We start from the raw sequence: 14,510 nt of genomic DNA, 5'->3' as shown, positions 1-14,510 counted from the left end.
TATACAAAAGCTTAAAATTTAAATCTTCAAGTTTGTAAGTATACCGATGGGATCTAAATAAAAAGTTAAATATTCTAAAGCTGACTAAAAAGCAACAAGATTTTCAACACACTGGTTTTGAGAGTTTTTATTCTCCACTTTTGTGATCTATAGTCTGCAGGTTACTACAAAATTTACAGACTGAGTACATAATTCTTACTATAACCACCTCAATGTGATACAGCTGACTACACTTTACAATCATGACTTTCAAGAGAAAAAGTGACAAAGGATATCAGGTCCATTACAACTGTGTGTCAGATGTAGAAAGCTTCGACTGTTCGTGTGATTTTTTTTAGACGTATAGAATACAAAAACAACTCTCAGAGCAGCTTTGTTTTAAATTACACATTTTGGAGGATATACATCATCATACAGTAGTTGTAGCTGTGTAGAAGTCCTCTTAGTTCTCTGGTCACCAGTAAATACACAACAGAATAGCCTCTTTACAAGCTTTTGTTCTATACTCTCAACCTCCTTGCCAGTTAACCGCTGCAGAAACGCTACAAGTCAGTTTATACAAAAATTGTTTCAGCAAAGTGCAATCGAAATATTAGTAAGTGGCAATGCTGAAGGAGACAAAGAGAGAATACTGGGGTGATATGGTGTTAAAATCTTCACAGCAAGGATAAGCAAAAAAGACAAACTGGATGTTGAAACCAGCATAGTCTCTCCCTCCCAAGAACCAAAATGTTATAATGAAGCATTCATGATTACTGTGATGGCTACTTGTGTTAAGTATGCTTTGCAGCAGCAAAGTGCATTCAAGTTCTAAACCAGAAGGACCACTTGAGCACTTCAGACATTGGTGCATTCACAGTGCCACAAAAAAAGTGATAAAAGGTAAATTAGTAAACATTAGACAATCTACAATTCTGCCATCCTACACAGAAAGTAGTGGCAAATTAGTCACTAGCACTAGAAGTACTGTACTGTATAACAACAGAGAAACATGGCCAACATAGACATAGTACATGTATTGGAAACAACCATGTGCAGTTTTATGTCAACATATAAAAAAATTAATGAGCATCACAAACACAACTGTTTCTGTGGTGCGTTTTGCATTGAGATGCACCAAGTGTTTAGTAAAATGTAAGGAAGGTACTGTATTAGTAAACACTGTACACTGTCATTCATGTGTAATGCCATTTCCAAAGATAACTTATCAATCAGCTTCACTATGTGCAATGTGCACACAGTAGAAATAGGAACACATGTATGGGTAGCAAAAAAGAAATACATACCATTCAACTGAGCTGGAAAATTCACCATCCCTTTTCCTATGCTATCCCTCTATACGTTACATGTTCCAACTTCCAGGCCAGAAGAACATGTACACGTAAATTTAAATTTTAAACACAGGCATTTAAAACCCTGCTACACATTTTTTTTCCTTCTCTGTACAGCAGATTTTTTACTTGAACCAAAAGGTTGACAATAAGCAATCAAACCAAGGGTTATTGCATCTTTTTTCTCTTCCTTGCGATGGCGTCTTCTACAGCCTTCAGCTGCTTCAGAAGTTCCTCTCGGCGGGACAGGGTGCTCTTCTTCTCCGCTGGTTTCTCTGCGGGTGGTTTTGCTGCCGGCTTACCTGCTGGAGCCGCCTTCTGCGCAGGTGGTTGTCTCCGGGGTTCCTTCGGGGAGGGCGGCTCGCCTGGTGGTGTGAGAGGTCGCTTGGCTTCCGGTCGGCTTCCTGCACTAGGCCGTCTCTCCGCTATGTTTGTGTGCACAACAACAATAAAGTTAGTCCATATGTAATGTATCACCAGTACCAAATTAGCAATTCTTATGAACAGACAGAACAGTACATCCAAAATAGCCTCTACCAGGCTTCGGGAGGCAGCTGGAAAGAGTAGAAATTGACCGAATAGAGAGATACATGCCAGGAGAGTTGGTCCCCTAGAGAGTACCCAAACTAGCCAATTTCTGTTCTTTCCAGCCACCTCCCCGAAGCCTGGTAGAGGCTACAGTATACATCCAAAACTTTAAGGCCCCAAATCATAAATACTGTTTAGACGATACATAAATGAAGAAAGCATAAGACTCTGTTTCACCTGTCTTTGTTGGAGATGGAGTTGGGGCTGGCCGAGCTTTCTTGGCTGGGGGTGACTTCTCCTTTTCTGGTGGTGCACGTTTCTTACTCTCTGGGGGTTTCTCTGCAGCAGGCTTGAAAAAGACAATTTGAATGGTTATCATTTTGTATCCAAAATCAGTACACAAGATGGCAAAATATGGCATAACTAGAAAGGTAACATTTGCAAAGCAAATGCATGTTTACCTTCACATATGGTCTGCTCTGTTAATTCTTACTCAAACACATTCATATATATATGGTCAGACAGGAGTCTAAATCCCACCTGCTATGACATTGCAACATGATGTAACCCAACACCAGTTACCATGGTGATAGACTGTCTGGTTCAGGTCATTGACCTTTTGGAGAAGAGGAAACTGAGCAAAAACAATATGTTTTCCTTCGGTAAACATAACTACATGAGTATGCTTTAGTACCTTGTTCAGTAGTGTTAACTTGATAGGCTTGTGGGCACTGTATTTCATGGCAGGGCCCTTGTTCTGTGCGGCTTGTGTAGAGGATTTGGCAGAGGCTTTTCTCTTTTCCTCTTCGTCCCTTCTCATCTCCTCCCTCCTGCGCTCTTCCTCCCGTTTCTTCTCGTCCTCTCTCCGCCTCTCCTCTTCCCTCCTTCTCCCGTCCTCCTCTCGTCGTCTCCTCTCTTCTTCCCTCCTCCTGTCCATGTCTGGCCTGGGTGGATCTGGCCTTCGTCTGTCGTTGGCTGGAGGGGGGTGCCTCTGGGGGGGACCCTGTGGTCTGCGTCCACGAGTATCACCAGATGGAGGGGGCGGACGCTGTCGTGATGGGTGTGGGGGCTCCGGAGGTCTGCTTTTCGAAGCCGGCTTGGCTGGTGGCTTCTTGGGTTTATCTATAAAATAAAATTTAACAACGACTGAAACACTTTGCACCTATTTCACTATTAGAATAACTTAAAAAGTTAAAGAGCCTTCCCGCATCAAGTGACGTATAGGGCGGCACCCATCTCTGTTTTCAATAGCCTTGGGCCACACAGCAGTGCAATCACTACAGCAGGGGGCTAGTCTACTGGTAGTGGTGTGTGTGATGAATTCCCATACTCTTTCCCAAAGAGTGCTAAGCAAAGAAAGCAGTATATACCATTTTTAAAGTCTTTGGTATGACTCCAAACCAAGGGGTCGGAACTCACGACCTACCGAATGCAAAGCGAACACTCTACCCACTTGGCCATTGCACCGGTTATATCACTATTAGAATACAGAAATAGAAACACAGGCACAACTTCCAACAATATCTGCAATTGTAAGAATTTCAACATCACCACTGTTTGTGTACCTTCTTTCTTCTTGCTGGGAGAGGGGGAGCGTGAGGATGCAGATGAGATGGGACTAGCCATGTTACCGTACAGGTTCTCAGAGTCAGCACTGATGCTGGAAATACTGCTGGACAGACTACTGGACCTGGACGACACACTGCTGGCACTCACACTGGAAAACATGCAATAGTGTAAGAAGTTTCATAGTTTGTTTGTTTTTATTTACTTCATGATTCACCACAAAACAAGGCATAGTGTCTATGATTAGGTTTAACACTGCAAACGTCAAATATAGCTTGTTCTAAATGTAGCACAAGTGTATGATTCAGCATACATATGCGTATGATGCTTGACACACAGCATGTATGCAGGTATATGATGCTTAAAGCATTTGTATGGTATAACTATGCTTTAGAATATAAGTCACCTTACGGCTATGTAACTAGCTCATTTCCATCATTTGTTGTCTGATTTTTGGCCTTTAATTTGTATACTATCAAATTCGATGAACTATGAAGTAAAAGGCAATTTAGTTGCCCTTCATACCTGCGAGACCTGGACCGCGATCTGGATCGTGAGAGGGAGGATCTTGACTCGGAGCCTGACCGTGACGGTGTACGGGACAGGGAGCGGGACAGTTCTGAGTCAGAGTCTGACAGGGATGGTGACAGGCTGTCCTCACTGTTGGTGTCACTGAGACTGGGAGAACGACTGGTCCTGTCTCTGGAAATGGGAGGACAATGTCAATCAGCAAAGGAGGAAAAGTGTTATGTTTTTGCATGCCAGTGGTAGAAATACTTTTTTTCAGTGTTCTGCAATATTGCAGTATGTCAAAATTTTGTTCTGCAATTTGGAAATACTTTCTCCAAACACACACTTAAAAGTCCAGATCTAAACCCATGGCATTATAGAAAATTGCATGTTGGCAAACATTTTACTTGCAATTTGAAACATACTTACATGTATTACAGAGTCAGTAGTAAGCACAAAAGCTCTTAAACAACCTTGCCTGATTTTTTTTCAGTCTGCAAAACTGCAATATTGAAAATGTCTTTGCAAAATGCAGACTGCAGATGGGTATTTCTAACACAGCATGCTGTCTTCTTGTTGCTACTTATGCATCACAAATCAAATTAGCATTCTTGATTTGATGAGCAGCAGAATGTGAAGACTTACTTTTTAGGTGAGACTGGCTTGTCCTTCAGGCTCTTCCGTTCTGAAGCCTATGGAAAGAACACAGGAAAGTCTGTCAGAAGCATGTCAAAAGTGGTCAAGATAATCACCCCACATAATGATTGGTGACTACAGAATTAAAGACAACTTCACCAGCTAGATACAGCAAAAGATTGGAGATGGAGTTTAACTCATGGAACACTACAATGTCCTATGAGACATTGTACTCAGTGTACAGGTTTTCTACTTTATAATACAATGTATCAGTTTATGAAGTGCTAATGAACCACTAGTGATCCACCAACAAAAAAGACCTTTATCCCATATGTAACATTACCACTAAAAGTCCTAACAGAGATACAACACCACAAGACAACATGCAAAATCAGCAGCAGATATGAGACACCCAGAGAAGTCCCCAGAAATGTAGACTAGAGAGAAGATTTTTTTCAAGCTAACACTGACTACAGCAGAGACCTTTGGTTTGTCTCCACTGGGTGCCTTTCCTGCTGCCTCTTTAGCCACAGGTTTTCCACCCCTGGTGGGAGCATCTGCAGCCTCATTATGGAAGAGATGGGCATTATAAGTACCAAGTCTATTGAAATACAAGCCACAGCACATCACGTCATTAATACCACATTTTAGGAGTTGCGACTACCAACTACTGCTGCCCTTATATCTGTGAACATTTATTCAATTCACAAACATGATACCAAGGTACCAGTATGTGTCAGCAAAAGGACTTTTAAGTGCAAAGCATGCTGAAGGCACAATAATTGAAGGAACAAACTCTTACAGACAAGCATACATGTATACTGAACTCCTTAGGTACCTTTTTGGTAGAACTGACAGGCTTTGCCCCAGACTTGGCTTCAGCTGGCTTCTTTGCAGGAGGTTCAGGACCCTTCTTTTGACTACAGGGAGAGATAAAACAAGGGACATTCAATATCTAACTTAACATTAAGAATCCAAACGCTTCTAAGACTGGAATATGTACATTTTATCATATGTTGACTTAGTCTACCATCTAAAAGGAGGGTAGATATTATGGATAAAATGAAACAAATGTGTATTATCAAAAGCTGAAAAAAGAGGCACAGTGGGTTGAAAGTGGATAGATGTAACCAATGAAAGGTGGGATGGTGGGTACCAGTATGAGCACATACTAAAAATATGTGAATTGTGAAGTATGTTTTAAAACACTTTTTCACACAAGCAGTTGAGTACTGGCTATTTAGGTGGCCTTGAGAGGAAGAAGGAAGAGTTAAGAATATCACTGGGTAACAATTTAGTCACCTTGGCTTTTTGTCTTTTGTTGCTTCAGTTCTGAAATGACAAAGGAAAACAAAAATTGGAAATATCCAGGGATTAACACCCCACCAACTGTAGAACTTCTACAACATTAGCAAAAACTTTCAGCTTTTAATAAAATTTCCCTGAAGCACCATAACAAACAATTCTTCTGTAATCTACATTACAATTACAAATTCCTTATATTTTAGGTCCAGACATCTTAAAATTACAAGGAAAACATGTGAAGACCAATGTTACATTAATATCCATGGAAGAGGCCACAATAAGCCCTGTAAATATACAGGGGAAAAAATGAAGTACATACTTTGCTGTCTTTTCTTTTGCCTTTGGAGGTGGTGCCTTTGATGTCTTTTCTGACGAAACTTCCTTCCTGTGAAGTACAAGATATTGTAACACTTAGGTCGATGCAATATACATGAAGTTTAACAGGCAAATGATGAACACAGATAAGTTTTTTGCTAATTTCTGCCCGAAGGCTAATTGCAAATAACAAAGATAAAAGATCATTGAAACAGGGTACAAAATAACTTCAGAATCTACATAATAACACAAGGAAAATTGTCTAAAACTATGGCTATGTATAGAACTATGTCTTAAGGGTTTGACATAGTGCAAAGAGGTGTCAGTAAGTTTAGTGTATTCCTTGTTACTAGATCAGTTGTGGAAAGGTTCTTACTTAGCAACAGTTGGTGGTTTCTTTTCAGCTGCCCCCTCTTTTTCCGTTGCTTCTTTCTTCTTTGGTGATTGGCTGGTTTTCCTCTCCGGTGAGGGTGACATGGAGCGGCTGCTGCTGCGCCCGGAGCGGTACGAGCTCCCGGAGGACGAGCGGCTGGAGTAGGAGGAGTAGGAGGACGACCGGGAACGCGAAGACAGGCTGTGGATGCGAGGGACGAAAGTTTGAAGCTTTAATACACATCTATTCCATTACCTATACATCAATATATAAAATAATCAATAACCTTTACCAATACCAGTTTAAGATAGCAGACCCAGAAAACTCAATGCTGTCCTTTTTCTGAAGCTAAACATTGTCGTTCCATCTGTATCGGTATAGCCGGTATAACCGCCCTGGGGCATAACACACCAGCTATCTTCGCAGGCACGCGGCACGGCAGCAGCTACCTATATCATACCGCATGGCTTGTTACACTGAATCTTTGCATATTTAATTGCAGGAGTTGTTTAAAGCTTTCTAGTGATGATGCCCCAACTGTGCTTGGTGGCAATGAGTTCCACTCTACAATAGTTCTTGGAAAATATGAGTTTTTCAATCCCTTAATTCTTGGTTGATATTTGAAGGCATGACTGTTTCTCATACTTTTCTGGGCTGGTACCTGATACTTAGATAAGACAACTTACTCAAAATATCTCCAAGGTGGAGCTACACCAAGGCATGACTTTTTAAATTAAAGAATGGAAACATCAACCAAGCTTGGTACCTAGAAGAGCCAGAATAAGACACAGATGATCGGCGAGACGACGACCGCCTTCTTCTGCGTCCCCGCGACCGACTGCGCCGAGGAGAGGCCTTCCGACCTTTCGGAGACTTCGACCTGCGCCAGGGATCCTTCCACTCGTCTGCTCGAACCCGCGGCGCTGTGGCCTCTGACCGCGGCGGACGATCCGGACGGTTGGGCCTGTCTGGCCGGTCCGGTCTCCCTTCTTGTCTCGGACGGTCTGGCCGGTCGTCTCGAGGTCGGCGAGGCGGTCTGAAAACAGACATAAAGGATCTCTGGTCAGAAGTTATAAGTTAGTTTGAAAGGTGAAACATATGCTGTGTGCCACTACTAAAATATGTTTACATTTGCTTTGAAATGGAAGTTCTTGAAAACAAAATCATGTCACACACCTTTGAGCCACTGGAGGTCTGGGGCCTCTTCTGTAAGTAAAAAAACACATCAACATTTCCACTTGCCTAAAAAATTATGCATATAACCAAACATGGCTGTTCAACCAAGCTGGGTCAACCTTTAGAATTTATTTACTGCTTTTAAAAATACATGTACGTAACATGATTGCTAGAACTACACTAATCCAAGTGTGCCTAGTACAATCATATTGTATAAAATCATCACCTGAAGTTTACATGAACCATCTGTGATGACAAACCCTGTACATGTATCTGTACACAGTACATGTATCTTGTATCAAACAAGGTCACAACCTGATACAGATAGAAGCTACGTCATGACACTTCTATTTATATTGAACCTGACCTTGCTTGGTGACTAATTTGGATGCCAGTTTCCTTTGTAGTTTAAAGCATTAATCGCTACTATGTTTCATCCATTATGTTTCACCTAGTATAGCGTAAGTAAAATTTTTAAACTGTTAGTTTATATGATCAGTTATCAGGCCGTAACCTCAAAAGTGGTCGGTTATTGGAATAATCAACCACTTTTTGGACCGTACCATTATACAGGGGACAGAACACTAACAGTAGTGTTAAGACCTGTAGTATTTATCTATCAAAAACATATTGTAGTTTATTTTGAAAAATTTATTTCACAATACAACACAATTATCATATTGTACTTGTAGTACCACCGAATAAACCACCAAGTGAGCGTAGTGAACAAGGTGGTTTATTCAGTGGTTATCGCACCTGAGGAGGGATGATCTCACCATATACACCGAGGATAAGGCAGGGCATTAACCCTTCATTATTTCCCTACCCGCGTATTTTATCCCACGTATTTTACAGTCACTTTGATGAACGTACCTTTCAGGAGGGGACATAGATCTGGGCCGACGATCCCGTCGTCTGTCCCGCATCCTTTCCCTGTCAGCTCTCTCACGCTCCCTCATTCTCATCTCCCTTTCTCTCTCCCTCTCCCGCATTCGTTCCTGCAATCAGACCAGAAGCATGAGAAATGTTTTTTTCCTTTTTCTTAAAATATGACAGAACTAGCCACGATGCAAAGGTTTCGTGCAGAGTAACATGGTTTGCTAAAAATAATCACCTGGTACACAGACCTGCAGAATAACCAGCAGAAATATCTGTACCTAAAAAGTAATTGCTCCAAACCAAGTTCCAAAAGAAGGACAATTTTGACAAATACATGCAATGCAAGTTTCTTGCTTTGTTTTCATGCTGTGAACAGAAAGTTTGCATGCTACATGTAGATCTGAACCAAACACAAACCAAAAAGAATCCATCAATTCAATGACAATGTTTTAGCTTTTGCTTATTTTGTTTTCCTCCTAACCTGTCTTTGTTTCCCTCCTGTTGGTGAGGGTTCCGCCGCCTCGAGGAACAAGAAACAGAAGTTACTATGAAAGAACCTCACACCTCTACACAATGTAAAATACAGCTGGAGATTTCATCCAACAGGACTACGTTGTTTCTCACGTTCCGAATAAAAATAATTGACACACCTTTTGTGCAGGTGTATCTATGTACTACATACAAAGAAGATGTTATGGCAACATTATGAAAAAGGAACATTTTGTTCCAATAATACACCAGCAAGACAGTATGTATTTATTTATCTGTAACTTTGTGTCAGGACTCTGACTGTACAGTAAACATAATGACTCTTAACTTAAAAGTTAAAATTAGAAGAGAATAAAAGGCAGTGCAGTACAACTCTTGTCATTTCTGATGAAGACTTTATAATAAAAAGTCGAAACCGGTAAACTCATAGTCTCAGCTGTCATCCTTCTGACGAATCCTAGACTTGAGAGTTTAAGTTCTTTACTGACAAAATGAGCAAAGGTACAGTATCTGTGTACATGTACTAGGACTGTAGACTCACCCTATGTACAGTGTAGTGTGGCTCAGGTTCCCTGGTCCAGCGTACGCTGAAGTTCTCGTACTGACCAGGCTGCCAGTACTGATCGGGAGGTGGTGGCTCAAACGGGTAATCTGGCTCTTCTTCCTGGAACCTACGATACAGGTAGAAGCATGCATGGGGTTTAGACATCTTAAAGCCTAGGAAAAAAATGTTGTGTTTCCTGTTTCAGTCCTGAAAAAATTAGGGGTCGGTAGGAAGGGATTATCTTTTTTTCCTTTTTTTTTAGACTTCAGTGATATCTATATAGGGGTCCTACTTATACAATACAGTTTAACAAAGTAAAACTTGCATGAGGACACTTTTATTTTCAATGTCAATGTTAGAAAACCAATCGTACAACGTTATATCACTCAGGTGTCAAGTTTTAAATTTATGTCCCTTGTAGGGGTCCATCCCCCAAAAAGTCTAGGGTCGGCAGGTTTTTCTAGGGTCGGTCGGGAAACAAGAAACACAACATTTTCTTTCTAGGCCTAAATAGTGATTCAGTGAGTAGGATACAATAGGAACCCTTTTCCACCCTATAAAATTGTTATGGCACCCTTAGAAAACGAAAGGAAATCTATGGAGATGGAGACAGACAAAATGTAGCTTTATTGCAGAATTTGCTTTTACCCAAAATGGCCTTCTGTCCTGCTGGCCTGCCTCCTGAAGAAGTCGTTCTCCTTGTTGTTGTCGAATTCCTCTTCAGGGAGGGACAGGTTCATACGCTTGTCTTCAAAGTCTTCGTCCTGTTCCTTACGCTGCATGGCTTTCTTACGAAGCTGGAAAAAAACATAAAAATGTGTGAGATAAGCATCAATCTTTCTAAGTTTCTGTGTTTCTCTGTCTTGAATATATCTATGACTACCAATTATAGAAACATCTGATGTCTTTCAGCTTGGGGACACAACTGTACTGTACTCATTTTAGAGATATGATCATAACCACATGAACGCTTCATGTGGTGATGTATCTTGATATTGAATCACTCATATTCATCTAAGTCACGTCTTTCTAGTTTATCGAAATAACAACTCTAGCCCTCTTAGTCTTACCTCTTTAGCATGCCTTAGTCCCCTCTCCCAGGCTGACTCCACTGGAGGTTCCACTACGGGTGGGGGAGGCATATCCTCTTCTGCATGAACTGGAGCGGCCTAGGGACAGAAAAGAAGTGAGATAAGCACAAGTGAACAAGACTAGAGGAACATACACTCTAATACTTATGTACACTATTGAAAGACAAGTGATCCAAACTGATTTGTAATTATGTTTACCGAAGGAAAACTTTGTATGTATTTGCTCTGGTTCTTCTTCCTCCTCTTCTCCAAACCAAAAAGGTCAATGACCTGAACCAGACTGTCTGTTACCATGGTTACTAGTGTTGGGTTACATCATGTTGCAATTTTATAGCAGGAGGGATTAAGACTCCTGTCTGACCATATATATATGAGTGTTTGAGTAAGAATTAACAGCAGACCATAAGCGAAGGTTAACAATATGCATTTGCTTTCCAAATGTTACCTTTCTAGTTAGTGTTAGCTATGTGTACACTACAACTTTCTGTCACATATACATGTACTTATGGATTAATACCTACTACATCCTACACAATACATGAAAAAGTCAAAAAGGTACATACCCACATGTTGGGCCCCATGGGATGGGGACCCAGAATGCCTGGCCCACCAAACTGGTTCTGGTACCTGTCAATCATGGAGTAGGCACCTACAATAGACCAATGGAAGGAGGATTAACTAAAAACAAAATCTACATGTTGTACTATTAGCCTCCTTTGCAGACGTTATGGGATCACGCGATCACGCTGATCAAATGTAGATTGCACGCAATAGAAGCTCAGGCCACCAACCCTACATAGCTTTCCAGGGATAGCTATGTAGGTTTGGCGGCCTGGAACAGGGATAGCTATGTAGGGTAGGCGGCCGGAGTTTCTATTGCGTGCAATCTACGTTAAAAATCCCCCCCCCCAAAAAAAGATGGATATCATCCCAGAACGTCGGCAAAGGAGGCTACTAGGAATAATAATGAAGTTTCTATGCCTTGAAAACGTCATGAATATGTAACACCAACGAAATTGTTGGAAGTACAGTACTTCCAATAGTCAAATTTCTTACTTATGCAACTAGAACAGATAACAGAGTAACTGGACATCGCCTACCTTTGTCATTTATACCTGGATGCAGAAATCTACATGAAGCTCCCCAAGTACAGTTGCCTGTAGAAATCAGGAGAATAAAATTAATGTACAAGACTTACTAGGCAATACTTGTGCATTGTTATTGTTATGATGTGCTGATATATTTGTCTGTGGATCGGCTCAGAGACATGTATCTCTTTAGTGGACAAAACTATGAAGTCTACAATTATTTTATAAACAATTTTCAATACACATGATATATAAATAACACATGAACACATGTCTTATATTCAGTACTGTCACAGTGCTATCATCTAGACAACAGAGTAGCACACCTTTGACATAAAATCTACACAACGAGCGCTGCAGGGGTTTTCTTCCTGATGGATCCTTCACTTCTCCCTCTTCCAGGTCATCATCCTTTACAAAAACAAAGAACAGTACCACAATTAATCTATGCAAGAAATATTTCTTATCTCTGGTTTCTTATAAAACTGTCTTGTTGTACAGATATATTCACTTTTATGTATCACGCTCATGTGAATACAAGCTCTCTTGCTACCGGTAACTCTCAATTTAGTTTAAGACAACCTACCTCTCCAAGTTCCCCATCATCATCATCTTCACCTTCCTCACTCTTCTCCCCATTGTCAGTGGCCTCCTGAGTTCAGGCAAGATAAAAATAGAGGATAGAGCACTTGTAAAACTGACATTGTGATAATAGATGTGATATCAATATGTACAACACAATCTTAACCGTGCAACAACTGTCCCAAAAACCAAACAATTACTGTCTACCATGCACATCAATTTTTGAAGAGCAATCATGACTTCAGTACTAGTAGTCAACTACTGGATTAATGACATAATTGGTCGAATCAAAAACATAGTCACAAACCTTCTTTTCCTCATCTCCTTCCTCCTTGTCCTCCTGACCCAGTTTGTTGGATGTGTCTGGTTCTGGCTGGTCTGGTTCCTCGCCTCCATGGACCGACGTATGTTCCTCCACATCCTCATCATAGTCCAGCTCAGCTTCATGTTCATCTAACACAGGCGTCGCTGCATCAGATTGGTCAGCAGTCACATGGTCCACCTTCAACAACACTTTCGCTGTGCTGCCCACTGATTGGTCGGCTGAGACCCGATCTGATTGGTCAGCTACACCTGACTGCTCTGCCCTGCTGCCATCTGATTGGTCAGCTACAGTACCTTCTGACTGAGCAGTGGTGACGCTGTCTGATTGGTCAGCAGCATCATGACCCGACTGGTCAGCTGAATCACAAGCATACTGATCTATGCTGACACCTGATGGTTCAACCACAGCCCCGTGAGCTGATTGGTCAGCTTTCGGACCCCCACTTTCTGACTGGTCAGGAGCCTGGTCTGTCGAATCTGATCCAACAACTGGAACCTGGCTTGAATCTGATTGGTCAGGTAAGCTAAAGGCCAGATCTATCAGATCACTTGGACTGGTGGAACTTCCTACATCCTGGGCACCTACATCTCTCCTTTCATTACTGCTCTCTACTGCCTCTCTCCTCTCCCCATGTGTCACACTTTCCTCGGCTTCTCGGACCTCAAGATCGAGATCGTCATCATCATCATCACTAAAAGACTGTGACACCACAGGGGCCTGTTGTTGTGCGCTTGTACCATTCACAGCACTGCTATCTGCCTCTTGATCTGAATCGTCAGAAATGTTCTCAATGACGTTGTCCGGTGAATTTAGTTCTCCGTCTGAGACATCACTATTGTCTGCAGGATCCTCTTCCAGCAAGGCATCATCAGCGTCATCTTCATTGTCATCTGAAAGGTCGGGCTCTTCTTCCCCGAGACTCACCGGGGATCCCTCATTGTCAGCTGCCTCCATTGCAGCCACTTTTGTACTAAACACGTATCTCTGCTCCTGGTCCTGAAATGAAGGATGTCTGACTTAGTGAATGTTATTTTACCTAAGCTGACATCCTAGCCAACAAGGATGGCACAGATTATCAAGCTCTCTCAATTCCACAAGAAATAACTAAAATTGAAGCTGTTTCCAACACCATACCAGTACACGATACGTAAATGTGCGAGTAATTGCCGAAATTGCATCGATAGCAATCTCGTTAACTTCCGTTCATCAAATTACTAAAGAAAGCAAGGCAAAAACGTGTTCGAAAAAAACAGAGATGGGGAGGGCGGAATTTTAGGGAAGGGTCGGATACATGGTGAAAATGTATGGCGCTAAGCTTCAACTATGTAGCTAAACGTTTTAGTCCCACACCAGCTAAGAATGTAAGCGACAGAGCTAACTTAGGAAGAAACAGAAGCATTAACGCATGAGTTGTAAAACCGCGAGGACGATTTTTCTTCGCCCATCACACGTTTGGGAACAACAACGCCGCCATGGCCTAGAAAATGTCTACCAGAAACTCTTACCCGCAGAGCCAGTACAGGAGGCCGATCACCGAAAAAATTGGTCACGATTTACAGAAGTAGTTTCCGCGGTTAAAAGCTAAGACTTTGGTAAGAGTATACGTTAAGCAATTGTTGAAAAAGTACGCAAAGACGCCGACAGATTGCGGTCACTCACGCACGGCAAGCGCCGCCATTACTAGAAGCAGCCTTACGTGCTCATTGGTCAATTTGCATCACCTGACCTAAACAGGGCCACCTGGCGAGATACCTTTAGGACAGCAGGTTGTG

General features: G+C 41.7%; 1 protein-coding gene across 6 annotated transcripts; it reads right to left on the bottom strand.

Moving 5' to 3' along the window:
* Positions 1-1,044: 1,044 nt before the first annotated feature.
* Positions 1,045-14,449, bottom strand: LOC109473838 (zinc finger CCCH domain-containing protein 18-like). 6 transcript variants are annotated; one of them, XM_019773938.1, is made up of 24 exons: positions 14,244-14,449; positions 12,721-13,734; positions 12,418-12,483; positions 12,158-12,242; positions 11,844-11,900; positions 11,307-11,392; positions 10,723-10,821; positions 10,301-10,449; positions 9,650-9,779; positions 9,101-9,139; positions 8,614-8,738; positions 7,741-7,770; positions 7,331-7,600; positions 6,568-6,765; positions 6,196-6,261; positions 5,874-5,903; positions 5,410-5,491; positions 5,055-5,135; positions 4,581-4,627; positions 3,951-4,127; positions 3,425-3,576; positions 2,554-2,981; positions 2,097-2,208; positions 1,045-1,756 (listed from the first exon to the last, which is right to left on the bottom strand). In XM_019773938.1, exons 2-24 carry the CDS (start codon positions 13,690-13,692, stop codon positions 1,500-1,502), a joined length of 3,738 nt encoding a protein of 1,245 aa, XP_019629497.1. In that variant the 5' UTR covers positions 13,693-13,734; positions 14,244-14,449; the 3' UTR covers positions 1,045-1,499. The 6 variants fall into 6 exon arrangements, with proteins under 6 accessions (XP_019629497.1, XP_019629501.1, XP_019629498.1 ...); XM_019773942.1 differs by lacking the exon at positions 5,055-5,135; XM_019773939.1 differs by lacking the exon at positions 5,874-5,903.
* Between the last annotated feature and the right edge of the window lie 61 nt (positions 14,450-14,510).

The sequence above is a fragment of the Branchiostoma belcheri genome, unplaced genomic scaffold (genome assembly GCF_001625305.1).
Source record: "Branchiostoma belcheri isolate BF01 breed outbred unplaced genomic scaffold, Haploidv18h27 scaffold3, whole genome shotgun sequence".
NCBI lineage: Eukaryota > Metazoa > Chordata > Leptocardii > Amphioxiformes > Branchiostomatidae > Branchiostoma > Branchiostoma belcheri.
The sequence above is the reverse complement of the archived record's forward strand: the minus strand, read 5'-3'. Positions and strand labels throughout refer to the sequence as shown.

Coding starts and splice junctions, on each gene's coding strand:
- LOC109473838 (XM_019773938.1), bottom strand. CDS start 13,692: ATGGAGGCAGCTGACAATGAGGGATCCCCGGTGAGTCTCGGGGAAGAA. Junction 7,771..8,613: donor TCTATGTCCCCTCCTGAAAG/GTACGTTCATCA, acceptor TTTTACTTACAG/AAGAGGCCCCAGACCTCCAG. Junction 2,209..2,553: donor AGTTAACACTACTGAACAAG/GTACTAAAGCAT, acceptor GTCTTTTTCAAG/CCTGCTGCAGAGAAACCCCC.